This window comes from Dasypus novemcinctus, chromosome 9, assembly GCF_030445035.2.
Source record: "Dasypus novemcinctus isolate mDasNov1 chromosome 9, mDasNov1.1.hap2, whole genome shotgun sequence".
Classification (NCBI taxonomy): domain Eukaryota; kingdom Metazoa; phylum Chordata; class Mammalia; order Cingulata; family Dasypodidae; genus Dasypus; species Dasypus novemcinctus.
In genome coordinates this window covers 90890713-90901351 of record NC_080681.1, presented here as the reverse complement: position 1 = coordinate 90901351, position 10639 = coordinate 90890713, and the positions used below count along the sequence as shown (strand labels likewise).

The following is a 10639-nucleotide window of genomic DNA, read 5'->3' as shown; positions in this document are numbered from 1 at the left end:
ACTATGGGGTGCAGTGATGCTCAGAGATGAACTTACCAGGTGCAATGGATGTGTCATGATGATGGGAGAGAGTGTTGCTGTGGGGGGAGTGGGGGGCGGGGGCGGTGGGGTTGAATGGGACCTCATATTTTTCATAATGTAATTAAAAATAAATAAATAAATAATTAAAAAAAAAAAAGAACATGTCTTTGCTGGGGTACATAATTCAAGCTACTACTGGTGGGTATTATTGGCCATATTTTAGAGATGAGGAGATTGATGGTCAAGGAAGTTAAGTAACTTGCTCAAGATTACACAGCAGATGAGTAGTGGAGCCAGAATGAAAGTCTTAGTCTGTCTGCCTCCAGAGCTGACATTCTTGCCAGATTATAACACTTTAATGACATTTATATGAGTGTGATCCTCTTATAGGCTCTACCATGTGGATGCTTCCAGGACAGAATCAAAGCTGGGTTTCTGAATTTATCCTCCTTGGCTTCTCCAGTGACCCAACATCAAACAGGATCCTCTTCATTATCTTCCTTCTCCTCTACCTGAGCTCAGTCCTGGGAAATGGGCTCATCATCACCCTGATCGGCCTGGATTCACATCTCCATACTCCTATGTACTTCTTCCTTTCTATTCTCTCCCTGCTAGACATGGGCTATGTCACGACCACTATCCCTCAAATGCTGGTGCACCTTATTTCTTCCTCCAAGACCATCTCCTTTGCTGGCTGTTGGCTGCAGATGTTTGTGTTTGGTGCCATGGGCCTGACTGAGGGCATCTTCTTTGCAGTCATGGCCTATGACCGATATGTGGCCATTTGTCATCCACTGCGTTATACTGTTATCCTTACCTGGGACCTGTGCATGAGACTGGCAGCTGGGACCTGGGCCTGTGGTTTCTTCTTATCTCTGATCCATACCTTTTTCACCATGAGGCTGCCCTATTGTGGGCCCAACATCATTAACCACTACTTCTGTGAAGGCCCCTCAGTACGGAGCTTGGCTTGCATGGATATCCACCTTATCGAGATTGTGGACCTGATCATCACTACCTGTGTAATTGTTGCCCCACTCTCCCTTATTCTGGCCTCCTACATACATATTGCCAAGGCCATTCTCAAGATCAAGTCCATCCAAGGCCGCTGCAAGGCCTTCTCCACCTGTGCTTCCCACCTGACAGTGGTCACATTCTTCTATGCTCCAGCCATTTACATCTACATGAGACCCAACTCCAGTTACACCCCTGAACATGATAGGCAGGTCTCCATCTTTTACAATGTCTTCACCACTCTGCTTAACCCTGTGGTCTACAGTCTGAGGAACAAGGATATCAAGGTGGCTTTTCTGAAGGTGATGGGGCATGGTAGGGTGGCCTGGTGAACTGTGAGCAAAAGGAGGAATGAGGTAGAGTGCCCGATGCCTTTAGATGTATCCAATCAACATTGTACATTTGAAGCTATATAGTACTTCGTCAGTGGAACATATGTGGTGCATGGAAACAATACGGCTGTCTTTATCACCTTGTCACATTGTGGTGCAATAACAAAAAACTCCACAATCTCTGTTACTTACACCTGCAGAGTTTCATTTATTGCTCATGTTCCACATAAGTTAGAAGTTATCTGTTGCTTACCACAGTGTCATGTCAAGGATTAAGGAGTAGCCCCTATATGAAACATGCCATTTCTGTAACAGAGTGAAAAGAACAAGGGCCAAATAAATGATGATTCCTAAAGCTTCTGCTTCAAAGTGACACATTTTCTTTGCTCACACCTCATTGCTCCAAGCAAGTCACATAGTCCAGACTGATAGCAATGGGGCAAGAAGTATTTTCTTCTGTAGGAAAAATAATGCAAGCTACATGGCAATTGGTAGGGATGTATAATCCCTACATAGGGAGGGCAGCAAATTATGGGGATAATGATATAATCCACCACAAAGGCATAGGAATCAATAGAATATATGTAAACAACATGAAACATGTTAATATAAATGATATATATGTAATGTGTATGGAAACACTAGAGAGCCGAGGTGATGTAGACAATTAAAGTGGTACCTGGAAGCAATAAATATCTTTGTCAATCCTGAAAATTAAACCAGTGGTGTATGGAATCAATACACCCCGTTGACCTGACTTGGTACATGGAATGAATGTGGTTCCTGGGGCTGATGTGGTTTACTCTGCACTGTATTGTGGAAAGGACATGGGACTTGACATTAAGTGACTAGAGTTCTGTTTTCAACCTTGTGAACTTGCTGTGTGACTTTGGGCAATTTACTTCTTCTCACTGGACCTCACTTTATTCATCTATTAAAGAAACACTGAATTTAATCTCTGATGCCTCCTGTGTCTCTAAATTTCTATGCTTCAGTAAGTGAGGTGGGTTTAGCACATGCAGTAAGCTGTTGAAAATCTTCTGTGAATCATAAGAAGAATAAGAAAACCTTCAAAGAATAAGTCACTTCTATGTATATGTCCCATCTGTAAACTATAGTGGACAGCACACATAGTGACTCTTATTATTTCAAGGGATGAATATGACATAGGAGTCTCTAACATCCCTGGCATGGACATCCATCCTAATTCCAGGCCTCTTTGGTGGCCCAGAGGCCTTGGGATGGACCAGGTCATTTCAAGCATTTCTTGAGCATCCATTGCAGGTCATCTAATGCCAGATGCTGAGGAAACCAAAAGATATGTGGAGAGCTCTATGGTCATGAAATAATAATGCCACAACTCAAGTGCTGCAATTTGTGCAACAGCTGATACCTACCTTAGATGGTCAGTGAGATGGGGAATGCCTTAGAGAAAGCACTGGTTTTGGAGTCAGAGGGCCTTGGTTTGAATCCATACTCAGTCATTTACATCCCCTGCAAATATGGCCAAGTATCTTCACATTGCTGAAGTTCTGTTTTCTCATATGTGAAATGTATTTATAAGGACCTTCCTCACAGGGATGTTTGGGTTTTAAATGAGATATATATGTGAAGTAGCTAGGACAGCATCTAGTAAATGGGAGCTTGAGGGCAGAAGCTGTGTGAGCCACGGAGCAGAAAGATCTACTTTTGCACTTATGTCTGTATCTCCAGTGCCTAGCACAGAACTTCGCACTACAGCCAACTCTTAAAAAATATAATTGGGACTAACAATGGAGTGGGGCTGAGTGTTCCCTAGGAGGAAGATGGGTCTGGCAGAGGGTGAAGATGGCTTTCTTTTTGGTGAGTGTGGCCAACTGAACCCACTTTGAATCTTGGAGGGTCCTCCACCAACCAGCACTGAGGTAGCCACAGGGAGAGGGGAGGGGAGATCTAATCAGGCAGGCTATCACACCCAGCGACCTGGGAGAGAGTGGAACTAAGGTAGAGAGGGGATGGAGACACACTACTAAACAGCCCAGCTTGGCAAACAGAAGCTGAACCTGCCTGAAGGAAAGGAGGCAGAAAGAGCCAGATAAGTTTTCTGAAGCCTGTTTAAGCTGTGGAGCTGGTGTAGTTCAGTGGATGATTCCTGCCTTGCATATAAGATATTTGTGGTTTGATTCCTGGGTCTCTCTAGAGAAGTGATCCAGAGATTGATCCACCAGATTATTAGGCACCCAGATGGTACTTGATGACAGGGAAAATATAGACAGATTTTTTTCTTGTTTTTGGTTTTCTTGGATCTGTTATTTTTTAAATTTTTTATTGGTTCCTCTTTTTTTCCTTTATTTTCCTCGCTAAAACCCAGTACATCACCTGCAGAGGACACATTGAAGGGTTATTGATGAGCACTGGCAGCCTGAGAAGCTTCTTAGGGGCTTAAAAGAGAAGGCTGTTTTTCATGTTTTTGTGTTTGTGTATGTTTTTTGTTTGTTCGTTTGTTTGGTATTTTTGTTTTGTTTCTTGTTTGTTGTCTTTCCCTTTTATTTGCTTCCTTTCTTTTTTCTTTTACTTATTTTTCTACTTTATTTCATTTCTTTCATTTTTCTATCTTTTGTTTTCTGTTGTTTTTCCTTCATTCCACCTTTTTTTATTTATCTTTTGCTTCTCTTCTCATCATTCTTCTCTTCTCATCATTCTGGCCTTCTAATTCATACTATTTTTTCCTCTATTTTGTTCCTTGTTTCGTATTTTCTATTCCACTTTTTCATTCTTATTCCATTTGTACTTTGAATTTTTTTTCTCATATTACTTGTTTATTTTCCTAGCTCTTATAGAGTTACTCTTTTACTTGATAAAAATTATTATTACTAATTTTCTTTTTCTCTTCTTAAATCTTTGCTTTTCTCTGGTCCTAATATATTTTTCCAAGGGAACACAGACAACTGGAGGGATACAGAATAAGAGGAACCACTTATCAAAAAGGAAACTTACCATGCACACACATACACACAAACAAAATAAAACCATAGAATAAAAGAGAATCTAACTAGACAAATAAGCACATCAAGATAAACAGATGCTTCAATACCAACAAAAAATTAAAAGCTATACTAACAAACAGGAAGACATGCCCAGTCTAATGAATAAACTAAAAAACAGGAGGAGATGCAGAAATTGGAACAACTAATAAGGGATGTCTAAACAAATATCATGAATCAACTTAATGAAATGAGAGAAAAGATAAAGGACATTAAGAAGACACTGAAGGAGCATACTTAAGAAATAGTAAACATACATAAAAAGATAACAGATATAATGGTGATGAATGGCACACTGCAAGAAATAAAAATACACTGGAAGCCCATAACAGCAGATTTGAATGGGAAGAGGAAAGATTTAGTGATCTCAAAGACAGTACATCTGAAATAAAACAGATGGTAGAACAGATAGATAAGAAGATAGAAAAAATCCAGCAGGGACTTAGGAATTTGTATGACAACATGAAGTGCACAAATATACACATTGGAGGAATTCCAGAGGGAGAAGGGAAAGGAAGAAGAAGGAATGTTGGAGGAAATAATGGTGAAAATTTCCCAACTCTTTTTTTTAAAAATTTTAAAAATTTATTCCTCTCCCCGCCGCAATTGCCTGTTCTCTGTGTCCATTCGCTCTGTGTTCTGCATCTGCTTGCATTATCCTACAGCACTGGGAAACTGCTTCTCTTTTTGTTGTTGTTGCTATTGCATCATCTTGCTGCATCAACTCTGTGTGTGCAGTACCACTCCTGGGCAGGGTGCACTCTTTTCACATGGGGCGGCTCTCCTTGCAGGGCACACTCCTTAAGTGTGGGGCACCCCTCCCTGGGGATGCCATTGCATGGCACAGCACTCCTTGCATGTGGCAGCAGCACTTGTTTGTGTGTATGTGTGTACATAGTAAGTTTCCTTTTTGATATGTGGGCCAGCTTACCACATGGGTCAGGAGACCCTGGGGACTTAACCCTGGACCCTCCATTTGGTAGACGGAGGTATCAGTTGAGCCACATCCACTTTCCAATTTCCCAACTTTTTTGAGGGACATGGACATACATGTCCAGGAAGTGCAGCATACCTCAAACAGTATAAATCCTAATAGGCCTATCCCAAGACATATACTTGTCAAATTGTCCAGTGCTCAAGACAAAGAGAAAAGAGATCCATCACAAACAAGGGAAGCTTGAAAAGATTAAGTGCTGATTTCTCATCTGAAACCATGGAGGCAAGAAGGCAGTAGTATGACACAGTTAAGGTGCTAAAAGAGAAAAACTTCCAGTCAAGAATTTTCTATCCAGCAAAACTGGCTTTCAAAAATGTCGACAGATAAACAGCAATTAAGAGAGTTTGTCAAAAAGAAACCTGCCTTTCAAGAAATACCAAAGGGAGTTCAGCAGGTTGAAAGGGAAAATAGGAGAGAGAAATTTGGAGGAGAGTCTCCAATAAAGATTATTGTAAGAATAACTAAAATGATAAAAACAGAAATAAAAAATGACATATGGTATACATTAACCTAAAGAAAATATGGCTAATGTGAATAATTAGTTGACAGTAATAACATTGAGTGAATGGATTAACTCTCCAATCAAAAGACACAGATTGGCAGAATGAATAAGGAAATATGACCCATCTATATGCTGTCTACAAGAAACTCACCCTAGACCCAGGGACACAAGGAGGTTGAAAGTGAGTATTTTGAAAAAATATTACATGGAAACAATAACCAAAAAAATGGTGAGAGTAGCTATATTAATATTGGACAAAATAGACTTTAAATGCAAAACTCTTGTAAGAGACAAAGAAAGACACTATATATTAAAAAGAGAGGTACTCTATCAAGAAGAAAGAACAATCATAAACATTTACGCACCTAACAAATGTGCCTCAAAATACCTGAAACAAACATTGAAAAAACTAAGCAGAGAAATAGATGCCTCTACAATTATAGTGAGTGACTTTAATATATCAGTGTCACCATTAGACAGAACATCTCAACAGAAGATCAATAAAAAAACAGAGAATGTGAATAATCCTTTAGAGAATCTAGACCTAATAGACACATATAGAACATTACACCCAAATGCAGCAGGATATACATTCTTCTCCGGAAGACGTGAATCATTCTCCAGGATAGATCACATGCTAGGTCGCAGAACAATTCTCAATGAACTCAGAATTAGTCACAAAGATTAGGAACAAAGATATGGAAGATAAACAACACACTCTTAGACAATCACTGGGTCAAGGAGGAAATTACAAAAGAAATCAGTAATTGGGAGAGGGGGCAAGATGGCGGCTGAGTGAACATCCCTGTTAGGGTCTTCTGCAGGGAATCGGCTGGGCGGCGTTGGAGACTCTTTGGGACCGGATTGTTTCGGGATTTTTGCTGGTCCGGAGGTGTCTGGACATCGATTTGGAGGGAAGGTAACAGAGAGGATCCGTCTGTGAAATATACACGGAGATCCCAGCTACCTGTAGAGGATTCCCTCCTTGGGTAGGCGGAGACGAGGCATCTAGCCCCGCTCGGTGGGGCTGAGCCAGGCCGGGCCACAGCGGCGGACACCGGAGCCCGGCCGGGCTGCGCTGGCGGCGAGCGGGGCCGGGCGGGGCCGAGCCGGGCCGAGCCGGGCCGCGGCGGCGGGCGGCGGACGCCGGAGCCGGGCCTGGGCCGCTGTAGCGAGCGGAGCCGGGCGTAGCCGGGCCGGGCCGGGCCGCGGCGGCGTACGGAGCTGGGCGGGGCCGGTCCAGGACGCGGTGGCGAGAGGCGGGCGCCGGGGCCGGGCCGGGCCGCTGTAGCGAGCGGAGCCGGGCGGAGCCAGACCAGGCCGCGGCGGCGTAAGGAGCCGGGCAGAGCCGGTCCAGGCCTCCGCGGTGGGCAGCGGCGGGCGGAGCCAGGCCTGCGGAGGGGTTTCTGTTCTTTGTGTTTTTTTTGTTTTTTTTTGAGCATCTGCAGTACTGGGGAGTTCGTGGGCCCTGGGCGGCCTATTGGGGGTTTGTGGGAAGGGAGGTGCTTGCAGACCCATCTGGGCAGACAGACGGGGGGTTTTAGGGCAAAGCGGGGGAAGTTGTTGTTTTAGATAGTGTTGCAATTGTGACACGTGTATACCTGTATCTCTCTTCCCCCTATCCGTTCCCCACCGTTTGCCCATCCTCTTTTTCTCTCTTCCTTTCTTCTTGTCTTTCTTTTTTTCTTTATTATAATTAGTTTTTTTGTTTTTCGGTTTTCTCTTTCCCTCTTGTCCCTCATCTTCCACTTATTTTATTTTAATTCAAGTATACAATAGGTGCTACAGGGAACACCTCACATTTGCTGGGGTTTTCCCATCCTCCACTGTCTCATTTCTGTGTGAACTGATTTAGGCTACCTACACTATCCCCCTTCCCCTGCATCTTGATATCCACTATCATCTACTGTCTCTCCTATATTCCACCCCCCACCTCCCATTCTTAGACCCACAAGGTGTCTAACTCTTAATTTCTAATATCTTTGTTCTGTTTTCTGTCTGTTATCCACTCTTGAAACTATTACCTTTCTTTTCTTTTTCCCTCTCTCATGAAAACAATAGCTTTGTAGTTCATACCATATTCCTCCCATATTCAGTTATCTACTTCATAAAAGGTACTCTACCTACGCTATAACTCTATACAATCTACACGAATCTAACCTCCATCCTCCCAGATCTCATATTCTTGCTTTGTTAACATACATCACCAATACTACTTTACACTTTTCCCTTGCTTACACAATTGCCTTTCCCCAACACTAATACTTTCCTCTAAAGTGAACTTAACCAACAAGTAACTAGAATAAGAAGAAAAAAGTGACAAAGAGAAGATATAACACCTATGCAAAAATAACAACTAATTAACCTCCAAGAGCAGACAAAGAAGCTAAGGAACTGATTAAATTCGTCAAAATAAAGAGATGACCAGAAAGCAACAAAAATCTACAAACCAAACCAGTAATCAGGAAAACATGGCTGAATCCAATCAACAAACCAATAATCACAAAGGGGAGCAAAACTTGGCACAAGCAATGAAAGATCTCAGAACATTTATCACCGACAAATTTGATGCAGTAATGAAAGAGGTTAAAAACATGAAGACATCACTTGGAGGGGAAATTGCAGACATACGCAAAAACATAACAGATATGATGGGAATGAACACCACAGTTCAAGAAATCAAAAATACACTTGCAGCAAATATCAGCAGACTAGAAGAGACAGAGCAGAGAATTAGTGATGTGGAAGACAGTACATCAGAAATCAAACAGATAGTAGAAGGGGTTAATAAGAAGATAGAAAAAATCCAATTAGGATTTAGGGACCTGAATGACAATGCAAAATGCTCAAACATAAGTATTATAGGCATTCCAGAAGGTGAAGAGAAGGGAAAGGGGTCAGAAGGAGTGTTGCAGGAAATAATGGCTGAAAACTTCCCAAATCTACTGAAAGAGACAGATGTACATATCCAAGAAGCACAGCGCACTCCACAAGTCATAAACCCCAACAGGCCCACCCCAAGACATATACTTGTCAAATTATCCAATGCTCAAGACAAAGAGAAAATCCTAAAAGCAGCAAGAGAAAAGAAAACCATCACATACAAGGGAAGCTCAATTAGATTAAGTGCTGATTTCTCTTCTGAAACCATGGAGGCAAGAAGACAGTGGTATGATATAGTCAAGGTACTAAAGGAAAAAAATTTCCAACCAAGAATACTCTATCCAGCTAAACTAGCATTCAAACATGATGGAGAGTTCAAAATATTCGCAGACAAACAGAAACTGAAAGAGTATACCAACAAGAAACCTCCCCTTCAAGAAATTCTAAAGGGAGTTCTGCAGGAAGAAAGGAAAAAACAGGAAAGGCAAAGTTGGAGGAGAGTATAAGACCAACAACAACAAAAAAGACAAAAAAAATATATACAAACAAAATATGACAAACACAAATCCAATCAAAATATGGCTAACACAAATAATTCCTTGATAGTAATAACACTGAATGTCAATGGATTAAACTCACCTATCAAAAGATTCAGACTGGGACATTGGATAAGGAAATATGACCCATCCATATGCTGTCTACAAGAGACACATCTTAGACCCAGAGACGCATGGAGATTGAAAGTGAATGGCTGGAAAACAATCATACAAGCTAACAATAACCAAAAAAAGGCAGGAGTAGCTATATTAATATCAGACAAAATAGACTTTAAATGTGAAACAATTGTGAGAGACAAAGAAGGATACTACATTTTAGTGAAAGGGAAAATCTGTCAAGAAGATCGAACAATCATAAATATCTATGCCCCTAACAAGGGTGCCTCTACATACGTCAGGCAAATGCTGGAAAAACTAAGTGAAAGAATAGATACACCTACAATTATAGTGGGGGATTTTAATACACCACTATCAACTCTGGACAGAACATCACAAAAGAGAATCACCAAAGAAACAAAACATCTGAATAGTATATTAGAGGAGCTCGATCTAATAGACATATATAGATCGCTACACCCAAACACAGCAGGATATACATTTTTCTCAAGCGCACATGGATCATTCTCCAAGATAGATCATATGCTAGGCCACAAAGAAAGGCTGAACGAATTCAGAAAGATTGAAATCATACAAAACATTATCTCTGACCACAGTGGAGTCAAGCTGGAGATTTGCAAGGGACAGAAGCTCAGATTTCAAACCACGATTTGGAAATTAAACAGCACACTCTTAGAAAAACAGTGGGTCAAAGAGGAAATCTCAAAAGAAATCAATGACTATCTTGAAACAAATGATAATGATAACACAACATACCAAAATTTATGGGATGCAGCAAAAGCAGTACTGAGAGGGAAGTTTATAGCCATAAATTCATATATCAAAAAAGAAGAAAGAGCAAAAATTGAAGAACTAACTGCACATTTGAAGGAATTAGAAAAACAACAACAAAGTAACCCAACAGGAAGAAGAAGGAAGGAAATAACAAAGATAAGAGCAGAACTAAATGAAATAGAAAATAAGAAAGCACTTGAACAGATAAACAAGACCAAGAGCTGGTTTCTTGAGAAGATTAACAAAATTGACAAACCTTTAGCAACACTAACAAAGAAAAAAAGAGAGAAGATGCAAATACACAAAATAAGAAATGAGAAAGGCGATATCACCACTGACCCCACAGAAATAAAGACTATCATAAGAGGATATTTTGAAAAACTATATTCCAACAAAAATGACAATCTAGAGGAAATGGA

General features: G+C 41.0%; 1 protein-coding gene across 1 annotated transcript; it reads left to right on the top strand.

The window, feature by feature from the left end:
- Positions 1–419: 419 nt before the first annotated feature.
- Positions 420–1367, top strand: LOC101429269 (olfactory receptor 2A12-like). Its single transcript, XM_004484007.1, has one exon. The coding sequence runs from the start codon at positions 420–422 to the stop codon at positions 1365–1367; it is 948 nt and encodes a 315-aa protein (XP_004484064.1).
- The last annotated feature ends 9272 nt before the right edge of the window (positions 1368–10639 follow it).